Genomic DNA, 14,559 nt, shown 5'->3' with positions numbered 1-14,559 from the left:
ATCAAAGGTCCGAGTCAAGGGCCTATTTTCTCCAATTTCTAGAACCGCACCACCCCGATATTTACCTGGACTCGCCCAGCCCTGGACCCGTCTCGTATCCACCGCGAACCGCATAAATCTGCCCCGACCTGTGAGTCCAGGACCCGTTTGCCAACCTCTATCGGTGACCAAAGTAATTTGGGGCCTAAACACAATTTACCAAAACCGTGTTTTACTCAAACCCAAACCCCTTACGAACAAAAAAAAATAGAAAAACACAGCCACTGCGTCCCCCTCCCCTTCCCTCCGCCTCCTTGAAGCCGCAGCCCTCACCCTCCACTACACAAGTTTCCTTACACCACCCAAACTTTCTCTTTCTTCTTCTTCTTCCTAGACGTTGCTGCAAACCCTAATCTTCCTCTCTCTCTCTCTATCTCTCTCTCTCTCTGTTTCCTTCCCACTGAAACTTCGTCGGCACAATGTCTACCTTAGAAATCGAAGCTCGAGAGTATGTCTTTTTGTTTTTCCTCTTTAACGTTGTATTGCACACACATAAATCCTATGTTTATTTTTTTCTAGGGTTCAATATTTAAGTTCTTGTGTTGTTTTCTGGGCAGACAACTGGAGGAGTAGAGTAGGGTTAAGTTAGGTTTAACTGGGTTATGTTTGGTTTTATTTTTTTGGTAATCATTGGATTCTGTTTGTTCAAAGACAAACAATGCCTGGGAAGTTCTGGGATGTTGTCGAATATGTTGGCTTTCGGTAACAGGGGAATTGACTTGTTTGCTAAAGATTCACCGAGAGTACAACGTTGTACTGTTTGAGTGTACTAGAAAATTCGATGTCGTAAATCTGTTTTATTTTTCTCTCTTTTCAGTGTCATCAAGATTGTGCTTCAATTTTGCAAAGAGAATTCTTTGCACCAAACGTTTCAAATGTTGCAGAGTGAGTGCCAGGTATCTTTGAACACTGTCGACAGCGTTGAGACATTTGTTTCTGACATAAATAGTGGAAGGTGGGATGCAATTTTGCCTCAAGTGGCTCAACTTAAGCTTCCCAGGAATAAATTGGAGGATTTGTACGAGCAGGTTTGTAACAATACTTACCTTTGAATATGTATATTGCAAGCCTGGTATTAGTCCTTTCACTTTCCGACATGTTTACACTACCATTTAACTCCAGCTGCTGTGATGTATGAGCAATGTTACTTGTTTTGCATATTCTTCAACTTATAAGCTCACTGTCGTGATTTATAATGCTCAAGATTGGTGTTAGTTGTATTGAATATGATTCTTACTGGGCTAGTCCTTTTTGTGTGCGCTTATGTAACTTCCAATTTACATTATGCCAATATTATATGAGAGAATTTCTCCTGCCAGGATGCATGATATGGCTATCGGGATATAGTGATCAAGGGTTTAAAGTGTAGGACAGAATCAACAATGCACGTTTGATTTAGTTGTAGAACACAAAAGTATATTTCTGATATAGGAAGGTTTTTCGAGTGGCCCATCCCATGTATAAGGGTATATTTGAGGTGAGGAACTAGTTAAGACTCATTTGAGAGGAGAAAGTAGGTTTAAGGTATTCTGAAGTCAGCAATAGGATTGTATTGATATTGTAAGGTGGAAACATATTCTGTATAATTTGAAATATTGAATATGAAAAATGTCCCAACAAAAACAAGTGTACGCATAGGAACACACCACACCTAGCTATTGTCTAAATGCACAAATAACATTGTCAACTTCTAATCCCTAGAACCCTTGACAGAATGGATCAAACTAGTACTGATGTAAGAAGGCTCAATCATATTAAAATTTCTAGTACTCTTAAGAATGGTAGCGCCTAATTCTGTTGGTTTTGATCAGATTGACTCTCATGAGAATGAATGACAGGAAGGCAAATCAGATCATTGTCTATAAACCAAAGTTTGTGTGGTGGGGTTGGATACTTTTTTCCCATTTTTTGCTGCTGTCGTTGTATGTCTTTGATATGGATTTTTCAGTTTGTGTTAATTTGGATTGCAGAGTTATGTCTTTGTTTGGCCGTAAATGTTAGTATGATCGCTGTGTACCTCTGCCAGGTTTAGTTTGCTCTACTTCCCTGAAAGCCAACTTGAATGGATTGACAGTGGAGTAATTTTTTCTATGTTTCTTCTGTCCATGTTATGATTTTTATTTCTTATGTATTGTGTAGATTGTACTCGAAATGATTGAACTTCGAGAATTGGATACTGCTCGTGCTATCTTAAGACAGACTCAGGTAATGGGTGTAGTGAAGCAAGAACAACCTGAAAGATTCTTGCGACTTGAGCACCTCCTTGTCAGAACCTATTTTGATCCAAATGAGGTATGAAATAGCTTTTGAATAATTATTTGACTCACTAGTTATTGAACTATTGGTCATAATAAGAAAGAATTTCAACCTTTATTTCTTTATTGCTATCTACAATGAGAATATGTGCAATGAAAGTCCTGCCAAAAACATGTTAGTCAGTTGAAGGTTCCCAAACACTTGAATGTCCCAAAAACCTTAATATCACAAACACCTGAAGGTCCCAAACAACAGCCAGTACTCCAGAACTAATGACGCATTACATTTATTCAGCTTGAGGGAAAAAAAAAATGATATTGGTCTGGTCATAATTTTTTTCTGTTTTCCGTAATGCCATCAAATTAGATTGAAGGTTAGCTAAATGGTGCACCTGAATCTTTTGCTGTTAGCTCATTTCACTGTCTTGGAGTATTTTGTGATTTCATTTCAACCAGTATGGTGCTCTATTAGAAACTTAAAGGTTATGTTGTCTGTAACAGGCTTATCAAGAGTCAACAAAAGAAAAGCGGCGTGCTCAAATTGCTCAAGGTTTCACTCCTTCTCCCTTCTATAAGTGAACTTTAAATATTTCCAATAGGTTTTTAATCTCAATGAATACATCAGGTATCTCTCCTCTATGATTAGAGATAAAATTTGTCACTGAAAAATCACTGAAGGAACATAATTAACGGAAGAAAAAAACCCTGCACAATTTGGATTCGTTCAATCTTCACATAACAGTTCAATTCATAGTTTTGGGAGAAAAAATCTGATATGCTTGCCGCCTGAAGACTTCTAGGGACTGAAATATACTCGTATGGTCATACAATGTCATAATGCATTAAGAAAAGCAAAGATCTGTTATTACTAAATTTTCCGTTTAGCATTTCCTTTAATTTGTTTTTACTTGTTCCTGTTTATGGATTTAGACCAGGCCTTGGATATGGAGAGTTTAAATTGAAATACAGTCAGAGGTGTCGGACATTGAAATCTGACAAAAAATGTAGATAGCAAATGAAAAAATCTATGTAGTTATTGAAATTTATTCTTTGAAGTTTGTGGTCTTTGACGAGTTTTATTTTCTTTTGAATTTCTCAGCACTTGCTGCGGAAGTTAGTGTGGTGCCACCATCAAGATTAACAGCTCTAATTGGTCAGGCTCTGAAGTGGCAGCAGCACCAAGGTGAGCTTTTGCATCTGATATTTTGTTTTGTTGATTATTTGGTACGAGGTTCTCTTTGAAAATTATCCTCCTGTGGAAGAGCTTTAAAGAAAATCCTCTAGTGGATATGTTGCTTAACATTCATTTCTGCTTTACTCTTTTCTCCCTCCCTCCCTTCTATTTCCATCCTGTCATAGATGAGAGTACTTTATATTTCTCATAGATACCCTTCATGGCTGTAAAATCTATGTTCACTTTTATGCATTGTGAATTTTAGTGCCACTGAAACCAAGTTTTATCTATCCGCAAGAAGTTTTCTCTGTACATGTTAGGTGAGGATACAAAGATTTTTGTTGTTAATTTAGCTTCGGCATCTTGCCATGCCTTGCCCCTCCTTAATAATTCTTCATCTGGATGGTTCAGATATGCATTGAGATGAAAGATTCATGTGCTATATATGTGGATTCCATCTGTTTTTTTTTTTTCCTTGAGAAGAAACAAATTTTATTAAATGCAGAGTAAGCAAAAAATGAATGTTACCCGTTCTGTACTTTTGAATGACACTTCCTCTTGTTGAAGTGATTGATGGACTGCTTTTCCCTGTACATGTAATAGCTCTTTATCTTTATAACTGTAAGGCCACGTTCGTTTGATTGGAATGTTAGAATAGGAATAGGATTTGCATACAATTTCAAGGACGGAATGGCTATGATCGTTTCATTCCACCATTTGGCATATATGTTACGAATTGAAAATAGGAATAGGCTGAAGGACCAACATATTTCCAATTTTACACTTTTTATTGTACAACTTACAAATTTTCAAAACTCAAAAGAATCTTTCAAAATCAGTATCAAAACTGCTGTTATGATAATTGAGATGTCCAACTACTTTTGCATATATGAAATTAATATATCTTTATATAAAAGACCAGATTTATATATATGTAATATTATGTTTGGTATGAAACGAGGACCAGAATTGAGAAGAAAATAAAGAAGACGAACATGATTGCTCCTATTGACATGGTGGAGTTCACCTCCACCACCAGTAAAGAAGACTATCAAAGAATCTATCCTGGGTTTGAGCCCAATATATCTCAGCATGGCTTGCTGGTGATAAATTGATAAATGGTATTTTATGCACATATTTGCTACAAGTGAGAATTGCACATGTTCACAGAAGAGTTTCACGAAGTATGTAGATTAAAGAAAAAATAGGTTTAATATACAAAGGCACAAAATGGTAGAGAAAACAGTTGTGGGAGGGTACTTTTCTCAAATTTACATCCCATTAGAAGTACATAATAGAAATTCCATCCTTCCACCTGTTTCAATTCCACCTAGTCAATGTATTTGAGTTTAGTCAGTTCCTGAACTCTGTTTTCATTCCAAGCTAAATAAACATCCAATTTTGATGGAAAGGAAACAAATTCATATTCCAGGCCTGCCTTACTGCCGAGCAAATGAGGCCTAGGTTAACAGTCTCTTATTAAAAGAAGTGGACTTCTGGTTCACTTCGTATAGGTTTTTTCTTATCAATATATATTCTAATCAGATTCCTTTTTTATTAACAGGAACGGTCACTTATGTGGTTACTTTTTTTTTTCTCTTTCAGGATTGCTTCCCCCAGGAACACAGTTTGACTTATTTCGGGGAACAGCTGCTATGAAACAAGATGTGGATGACTTGTATCCAACAACTCTTTCACACACAATAAAGGCAGGGAATTTATATGTAGCATTGTAGCTATATATCATTTTGATACATTGTTCAGTATCCTTTATTGGTTTAGCGTTCAGGGCATTCACCTCTCCCAGACCCTGCGTAAAGCGGGAGCCTTGTGCACTGGGTACGACCAATGAAAATGTTCAGTATCCTTTATTGGTTTAGCGTTCAGGGCTCTTAATGCTGGATACTGAACTTCGTTTTAAATCAGATTTTAGGAACTTAGACTACAGTAACATCAATATTCGATGGTAGTTCTTTTATCCATGCGGCGATTTATATTAAGTAGTGGCCTGATTATTTGTAACAATTTCTTTCTGAACTTCTAATCTGTTTTTGGCGGTGTTTTGCTGCAGTTTGGGACAAAAAGTCATGCAGAATGTGCCCGGTTCTCACCAGATGGGCAGTTTCTTGTCTCTTGCTCGGTTGATGGATTTATTGAGGTATATATGATTAAGATGCTTTTGTTAATATGAAATTATTTGGTGTGATTTGAGTGCCTTTTTTTCCAATGTTTGTGTCACTTCCAGGTGTGGGATTACTTAAGTGGGAAACTCAAGAAGGATCTTCAGTACCAGGCTGATGTGAGTATTTATTTTCTTTCTGAAGTCTTGTGCATTCTGCAACAATAATACATACATAGATATATAATATAAGTATATATTTTCATTGCAATTGTAAGGTTAATTAGTTGTAAAGTTGTACCATTATGACCTTGATATCATTGGTTCTGAGCAAGAAACATGCTATTGGAAGTGGGGATAATGTTGTGTTTTTTACCCTCTCAAAGGTCTGGATGAATGCAACTTGGGCCCTGGCCTGCTTGTCATGTCCTTATACACACACATGTGCCTACACACACGGACCATCGCTCAATTGTTTTTTTTTTCGCAACTTTGCCTTCTGCATTTTCTGATGTGCTGTCAGTATTGCAGGAAAGTTTCATGATGCACGAGGATGCTGTCCTCTGTGTTGAATTTAGCCGAGATTCAGAGATGCTTGCATCTGGGTCACAAGATGGAAAGATCAAAGTAAATTATGCTCATTTTTCTTGGATGGAACAGTTTGGTTCTTGTTTTTTCTTCTAGAAGTTATATTCTCCATACATTTTTCTTAAATTTTTGTTTTAATTTCCCATTAGAAACCATCATATGACCACATGTATCTTCAAATAATTAGAGTCCTTCAAATTTACTCCCACACCTGTCTTCAAATACTATTCACAGTCCAAAGCAGTGCCCTCTAGTACTAGTCTGAGCAAATGTTGCCATTTGAATATGGGGACGGCTGCCCTATTATTATAGAACTGATGTTAGTTTTATGTAGTTACTTCTCTTTCAGAGAGTCCATATGCTTCTCCCACTGCTTTGTAAGCATTCATTACTGTGTACCCTAGTTTTCTTACATGTCAGTGGATAAAGTTGGTGTGAATACGACACTTAGGTGTTCCAGAAATTGTAATGAGTGACAAATGGAGTTTTTAATGTCGGATTCTGGTTCTGATTATAGTTCTATTAGTATATCTCCCAAGCTGTAGGTTAAAGTGCATTGTGATGTCGTTGCTAGGAAAGATAGATTGACCGCCAAACTTTTGTCTACTTAATTCATCTCATGTTATGATCACATGTTGCTAATTGTTTCACATGGGTGTTCTATACATGGTATTGCTCATTGTATTTAAATTTCTGTTTTATTTCGTGTTATTACATTTTTGTGTGGGTGTTTTTGGAGTGTATAGCCCATTTCATGCAAATGTTCTGTTTGTTTTGTGATTATATTTTTGTGTGGTTGCCTCTGGTCAAATTTTATTGTCTATGATATGAACATAACTCAAGCTGTGTTTGTTGAGATTTCTGAGTATGCTTCCTTTTTCTTGTCCAAGATAAGGCCCTAGTATAGTAATTATGATTTGGCGTTTTATCTTGAAGCTAGAAGATAGTTTGCCGAATGTTATTTAATTTTTGGTTCCTGTCCATATTGCTACTTAGCATTTGTTGACTTAATTCAGTTTTGATATGTTATACAGTTTTATTGAATTAGTTCCTGAACTTAATTTGTCTAAATTTTTCTTACAGGTTTGGCGTATTAGGACTGGGCAGTGCTTGCGCCGTCTTGAACGTGCACATTCAAAGGGTGTCACCAGTGTTTCCTTCTCTCGTGATGGAAGCCAGTTACTTAGTACATCATTTGACAGCACTGCAAAGTATTTTTTTCACATCTCTTGTTGCATATGTTTCCCAGATTGGTACATTAGTTATTACTTTACATGTCAACATTTACTCTATCACTAATATTGTTTCAACATTGAGTTTTGACTGTTCCCACGTTTTCATTTTTAATACATCCATTGAATTGTATTAGTTATGTAACAGTTATGCATCACTCATTGTCGCATGCATCTCCTTGTTTTTCACTTTTATGTTTTGGTTACTATGATTTGATGTCAAAAAGTGCATTATTGGCCGCCACACGCATCTCCTCTTTTCGTTCATATATAATTATATTTATATTCATTGCTATTATTTTAAAGGTGACTGTTTATGACTGATGTAGAATCCATGGCCTAAAATCTGGGAAGGCGTTGAAAGAATTTCGTGGACATTCATCTTATGTAAATGATGCAATCTTTACAAGTGATGGAGCTCGTGTAATTACTGCATCTAGCGATTGCACAGTCAAGGTAAGTTTCTTGCGATATGTATTTGTATCTCGTAGACGCTGTTGTTGCGCAACACCTTTCCATTTTCTGGGGCATAAATAAGTTTTTTTTTTTTTAGGTCTGGGATTTGAAGACTACAGACTGTCTGCAGACATTCAAGCCACCTCCTCCTTTAAGGGTATTCCTGTTTATTGTTTTAATATTTTATATATCATGAGCTAGAGGAACCTAGCTACATTTCCTTTGAACTTCTGCCTTTTCTTTTATTGTTTTTGCATCTAATATGTGGTTTTTTGTTTGAACTGTTAGGGAGGTGATGCTTCTGTGAATTCTGTTCATCTTTACCCAAAAAATACAGATCACATCATTGTATGTAATAAGACGTCATCCATTTATGTCATGACACTTCAAGGGCAGGTATATATTTTTCACTTTTGTTCAACGTGTCACAATGTATTTGGCAGGCAGTGATGATTGGTTTAACATTTTTTAAAGTTTGTTTTTGAAAATTTCATGTTTTAAAGCCAAAATATTTTGTTTTGTTGTTAAGTGCAAATGAATTTATTATCATGGCTTAGGTTGTGAAGAGCTTTTCATCTGGTAAAAAGGAAGGTGGAGATTTTTTGTCGGCTTGTGTGTCACCTAAAGGGGAATGGATTTACTGTGTTGGTGAAGACAGGTATTCCAGATAAACTTTTGTCAAATTTTCATCATGCTCATATTTCATTTGTTTATGTTAATATACGTTCTTAATATGCATGTTTTTGTGTCTGTTATGTATGAAATCTTGCCAAATTCAAAAGATCTCTTATACACTTTGCGGTGTTTATCCTCGTCTTCAAGAGAACTATTTTGTTTTCTTAGCATCATTGGATAGATGAAGTTTTCCTTTTCCAACATTAGAATTCCAAAATTAGAATCTAAGAGATAATTTGGGCTTCTCCTTCACTAGAGTCAGAGCCATTTGTGTTATTTTGTTTTTTCCTCCAATGGATGCTTGCCAGTTGGAAACTACAAAGACCGTGCTACCTGCTTTGTTCTTGTGATCATCAGCATGCAGGGTGCTTACCAATATTTCAACTATTTGCAGGAATATGTACTGTTTCAGTCACCAATCTGGTAAACTAGAGCATCTAATGAAGGTATGTATTTTGTTGATAAAGATTGAGTTGGTAATGATTTTTTTTTTTTCCAAACGAAGTACTGAATTAGCTTTAGAATGATATACCTGACGCATATCTGGAATCACAACAATTATTGACAATTTTGTTAATTGACGTATGTATTTTGGTAATGGAGATTGAGATGGTACGGAACGAGGGCTTAGAATGCAAATACTTGTTGCACATCTGGAATCACAGTAAACGAGAATTTACGTATTTGTTTAAACATGGCTATTGCTCTAAATTCACAAAGTACTTTGAAAAGACAACTTAATGTTCTAGTGATGATTTTTGAGTTAAATTGGTGTTTTTCAAACTTCATTGAGACATGGATCTTCTAGTATTTCTAACCAGTTTTGGTTGCTTCATTGATTGAGATCCGATCACTCAGCATTGCGTCTTATTATATTCTTTCTGCTTGGCATGAAACCGTATATTTGAAGATGTACATCGGTTAAGTTTCATACCTTATACAAATAAGGTGTGAAGGAGAAATCCTGTGTATGTTCGCTTAGATAAATATCTGCCCTGTCTTGTTTAAAATACTAATAGAGGTATCTGATGACATCTTTGTTTGTGCTGGCCGATATAAGTATTTGGCCCTTGTCATCTATATATACCTGTAAGCATACTGCATGCAGATGACATCTTTCTGGATGTATATTCATCCTAGATGTGGCAAATTTAAGACAAAGTCCGCTTTGATCCCTGAATGGCTCGTACGTTTTAAAGGAGTGGTACGGTAATTGCAATTCTTGCCGCATTCTAATTCCAGCTATTTCTTGTCCCGAAACCTGCATGATTCACATCCGTGGGTGTGTGCATGTGTGGACGTCTGGGATTACACTGTTGGTTGTTTGCTGAGATCTGACTGCGCATGTTAAACGATCTCTGTGTTTACAAAATCCTCTTTTGATAACCTAAAATGCATAAATGAATGCCAAAGAGTTATGAAGTGCTTTCTATTGTGATTTGCAGGTCCATGAAAAGGAGGTAATTGGCATCAGCCACCATCCTCACAGGAATCTTGTCGCCACATATAGCGAAGACTGCACACTGAAGTTATGGAAGCCTTGAATCTCTGGTGACTTGTATGTACTGTATGTAATTTAGTTTCCGGCTGCGTGAAGTTAGATTGCTGACATGCATATTTGGTTGGCATTTGAGAAACAGAATATAAGCGGTGTCTGCAAAAACTCACTCAGACCCACAGCCGATTAGGACGTTGGATTCGTAACATTTACTCATCGATCAATCATGGTTTGGACATATTGTATAGCTTTTTACTAAGCAACGTCGGTAATTTTGATTCATAATTCGTATTCGTGTTATGCACTCTAGAACCAAGATTTGGCATAATCTGTTTTCGGTTAAATCGAATCAAGTGCTTACTTTTGTAGACATGGTTTGCTAAGTACTTGTGGGAAGAATAGGCTTTTGATTCGAATAATTGAAACCGTCTGTTATTTAGGGTGTAAAACTTGGTTGATACATTTGAGTGCAGTGGTCCTCTTATTTAAGGAGGTTCCAGCTTAGCACATGACTAATTAGTCTAGCTGTATCGGGTCTTGACAGAAGAGGAGATTTTAGGTTCGGCTCACACAGAGCGAGAAGGATATAAGAAGTTGCCTCCATTTTATGCCCCGATCTGAATTCTGCATGACATCAAATGACCTCCAATCTGACTTGTGCTGTGTTGATGGAAGAGTGAATGAGAGCTTTTTGGCATCTATTTATATGCCTTTATTAGTCGCGACTGAAACTATTGGAACATTGTCCCCCATTTTTGGGATGAACAGATGGAAAATGCTCGAGTTTGAAGAAAAATCACCAATAGAATATGAAGAAGAGGAGCTCTGAGAAGAAATCCTAAAACCCAATATATTGAATTAGAGTTGAAAATCGTAATTAAGCTAAAAAGGAACCACAATTTTTTATTTTTTTAGTACAATGATATAATTTACATTAAGGAGATGAGAGAGTTCAGCTAAGTCACATAATCAACGAGATTCGAACCTAAGACCCTTTGTTTACAAATAAAGAAAAATACTACCATACTGTAGTACTGAGTGGCATACTGTCATTGATTTGGCTAATAATCAAACATGGACTCAAGGCATACTGCCATTGATTGTTGAGTAAGAAACCACTGGTTAATTAATGGGTTGCTAATAGGTTCACTATTACTAACCCCCATTAAGTCTTCACCCGTTATTTGAAATTCTTGCAAGCAAATTGAGTCGTGTTAATGAGTTGGGTTCATTTTGCTAGCTTTATTCCCTAACTAGATGCTTCGTTTAGGTTAAACTATAGATCAAATAGTAATGTAAGTTATACAAGAATATTTTTGCTTACCACCTTATTTATCACCGTAAACAAGTTTAATTGAAATTTATGTAGCAAATAAATACAAATTTCAAACTTTAAACTCATTCAATAGACATAGCAAAACCCAAGGAAAGGGATCCGGATCCCTTTCCACCTAATTCACCTAGTCTGGAATCCGAGCCGTTGAAATTTGATTCAACGACTCCAAATGACCCCTTTAAAAATGATAATAACTGTAACCGTTTGATCAAATTTCAACGGTCCGGATCCCAAACTATATGGATAGGTGGAAGGGATCTGAAGAGGATCCCTTTCCTGAACAACAAAGTTCATGTTAACTGTTGAGACAAATAATATACATGAAGAAAGAAGAGTCAACTTTGTTCTCCCCGAGAGAATCAATTCTTTTATTTGGGACAAAAGTGCTTTGTTCTCCCCGAGAGAACCAATTCTCCCCGAGAGAATCAATTCTTTTATCTGGGACAAAAGTCAAAGTACATAGGAATGCTGCCCCCTGCTCTGCCCTGCCCAGCAGGCATAACGACCAACTGTCCCACAACAACACAGGACTTAGGAATTAGGAGTGGCATGGCAACCTCTGAATCCGCCTTCAACACCACCAATCGATCAGCTCTTCTCCTCCTCCTCCTCCTCCTCCTCCTCCTCTCTCTCTCTCTCACACACACACACAGCTTATTTGCGCATTTGACCTATTTAAAAATGTTTCTAAAATGGTTAAAAACGTTTTTTTTATGAAAATATTTTTTAAACAACTTATTACTAAAAATACAAGTAAATCTTGAAAAAACACTTGAAATACTTATTATGAGAAACACATAACTGATGCTTCTCACGAGAATCACTTTAAGTGTTTTTAGAACTCAAAATTATTTATCTAAAAAAGCTTTCAATCATTTTAAAAACACTTCCAAACGAGTCCTTAATTTATAATCTGCGTTTTAGGCATACCCTTCAAAAGGGACGTACACGGCATAGATTCTGTAACAGTAGTGCCTATATATCTAATACCAACAAGAATATGTGTAGATTTTTATTTACGTATTCTTGTTTCATTAGCACCAACGCGTTCCATATAAATTGTTTTCCTTCACTAGGATCATTTATCTTGATCCTTAGGCACATCACGTGTTGACTTCTTGCATTCATAACTCAAGGTTCTTATTAAGAATTCTGGCACCTGCACCTGGATGCATACATGTGAAACATCGTTTGGAAATGGGGTTAATTAGAGCAAGTGGCCAAATTTGGAGTTCCAAGGACTCAAAATATTTATTAAAAGAAAGTCTTGAAGAGTTCTAGACATGAAGTGAAGATCATCAAGGTTTCTATTTAGGTTAATATTTAACATAAAACTTCAAGGGGAGAAAAGCTTAAAAGAGCTCAATAAAGGAGATTTTGCTCGAAGGCTAGCACCAAGTCCAGATATCCATCTGTAGACAATATAACGGCTCCCCATTAAATGCAAAGGTTAGGTGCTTACAAGGGAAGTAACAACTGATAGAAATCAACCAACTCTCGGCCCAAAAGCACTTTTCCGAATGGCAGAACATGTAAAAATGCTAATGACTCACTACCTTTCAGTTGCTTTCGGACAAGAGCAGAAATGGTGCAGTTGGGCTAATTCGCCTATAAATAGGGGAAGAGGGCCCAGAGACAAGGACACTCAACCAATCAAACAAACATCAACTTGCTTCTCAATTAAACAAATATCTGGAAAGCTGTGTTTTGTCCAGATTCTACACCCTTTTAGCCTTAGACTTCCTTTAGAAAGGCATTTTTTTGTCTATGTAAAAGCTCTGGTACCTTCTCCAAATGTTGTAGTATCGATTCTCATGTGTAAACTCATTTACCACTTATCCCTCTTTCAGTACCTAACCCTTTAGAACTACTACAAAGAAGAGATTGCAAGACGTTTAACCTTGCCCGACAAGGTGAAATCTTGCCTGCCTATCTTTGTTTTGTCTTTCAATTAATAGATATGGTGTTGTAATGTATTCCCTAGTATCAAGTCATTTCCAGTCTGTTGATGATCCAAAGTTCCATCAGTTCTCAGATCTGTTTCACTTCATGGTTTTATTGTCATAAGAAGATTAAAAGTGAATTAAAACTGATGACTTGATCAGATATGGATTTCCACCATTTAAGCATACAAGATAAAGAATTAAAAGTCTTTGATCTCAAGGCATAGAAAAGAACTTAATGTAGATTTAACCCATCTACGACAATCTTTTGATAACAAGAAGTCAGAATAACTTGGGGTGCAAGTAATCGACTTACATACATTTGTTCTACATCTGTCATACAGAGATGGCGGTGGCACACCTTAACACTTAGTTTTGATTGCGAGCCTCAAGACCTACACCTAAGGCTCCACAAAGGCACATTTTCATAATTAACTTTGTCTTTCTCTTGCAGCATATTGGCAAGCCTGAGCCCGATAATCAACCAAAGTGTCAACTTCTTGGGGATCTGTGTGCTCGAGACAAAGACCTCGTTCAACCAGATTTCCTGCCCGAACACTTTCATTTCAGCAACAAAAATGGAATTTATCAACTACTTCTCAACGAATTCCACAAAACCACAAAAAAAACGCAGATAAATATTTGTCGACTCACATGTTCAGTTTACGTGACTGCACGTATGTCTTGGTTGGTCCTCTCCTTTCTTTTGCGCGCACGAGTGCTGCTAGTGCACCAGCTCAGTCCCGAAAAATAGTTTTACGTGGAAGAGTAACGCAAGAGAGACAATATGACATCCTATTACTGTACCTTTTGAAGTGGAAAAGCTAAGTGATTTATACCATTAACTTCTAATCAAATAAATTTATTAATTAATATAATATGTACATATCACTTGTCACATCAAATTGTGCACTAATATGATATAAAAATATTATCTCCCTGATATTTTTCATATCGAAAGTTTAACATATTTAGCGGAACATTTTAAACTTTAAGATGAAAAAAAAATTCCACTAAAACATAATATTTTTACATTTTAGAATATTCTAATGGAAACTCTATGAGTCTTCCTGACCTCCGGAATGAGTGGATAACCGTGGCTTGCCACCAATTGTCATCCTTTTTATAAAAAGAAAAAGAAAAAAAAAACAAACAAACAGTAGAAGTGTCATTTGCATCCTCAGTTTTACATCTTTAAAGTAAATATTTGTAATGGAGCGTAATTTGATATACAAAGAGCATTC

At 36.4% G+C, this 14,559-nt stretch overlaps 1 protein-coding gene across 1 annotated transcript; it reads left to right on the top strand.

Annotated features, from left to right (window-relative positions):
* Positions 1–211: 211 nt before the first annotated feature.
* On the top strand, positions 212–10,404 carry LOC126604576 (suppressor of mec-8 and unc-52 protein homolog 1-like). The gene is made up of 16 exons (XM_050271865.1): positions 212–487; positions 857–1,067; positions 2,179–2,331; positions 2,796–2,844; positions 3,394–3,477; positions 5,074–5,177; positions 5,540–5,626; positions 5,714–5,767; positions 6,119–6,214; positions 7,259–7,386; positions 7,737–7,863; positions 7,961–8,020; positions 8,152–8,259; positions 8,421–8,521; positions 8,933–8,984; positions 9,984–10,404. The coding sequence occupies exons 1-16, from the start codon at positions 459–461 to the stop codon at positions 10,080–10,082; spliced, it is 1,542 nt and encodes a 513-aa protein (XP_050127822.1). The 5' UTR covers positions 212–458; the 3' UTR covers positions 10,083–10,404.
* The last annotated feature ends 4,155 nt before the right edge of the window (positions 10,405–14,559 follow it).

Source organism: Malus sylvestris, chromosome 15 (genome assembly GCF_916048215.2).
Source record: "Malus sylvestris chromosome 15, drMalSylv7.2, whole genome shotgun sequence".
Lineage (NCBI taxonomy): Eukaryota > Viridiplantae > Streptophyta > Magnoliopsida > Rosales > Rosaceae > Malus > Malus sylvestris.
This window is presented reverse-complemented; position numbering and strand designations above follow the sequence as displayed.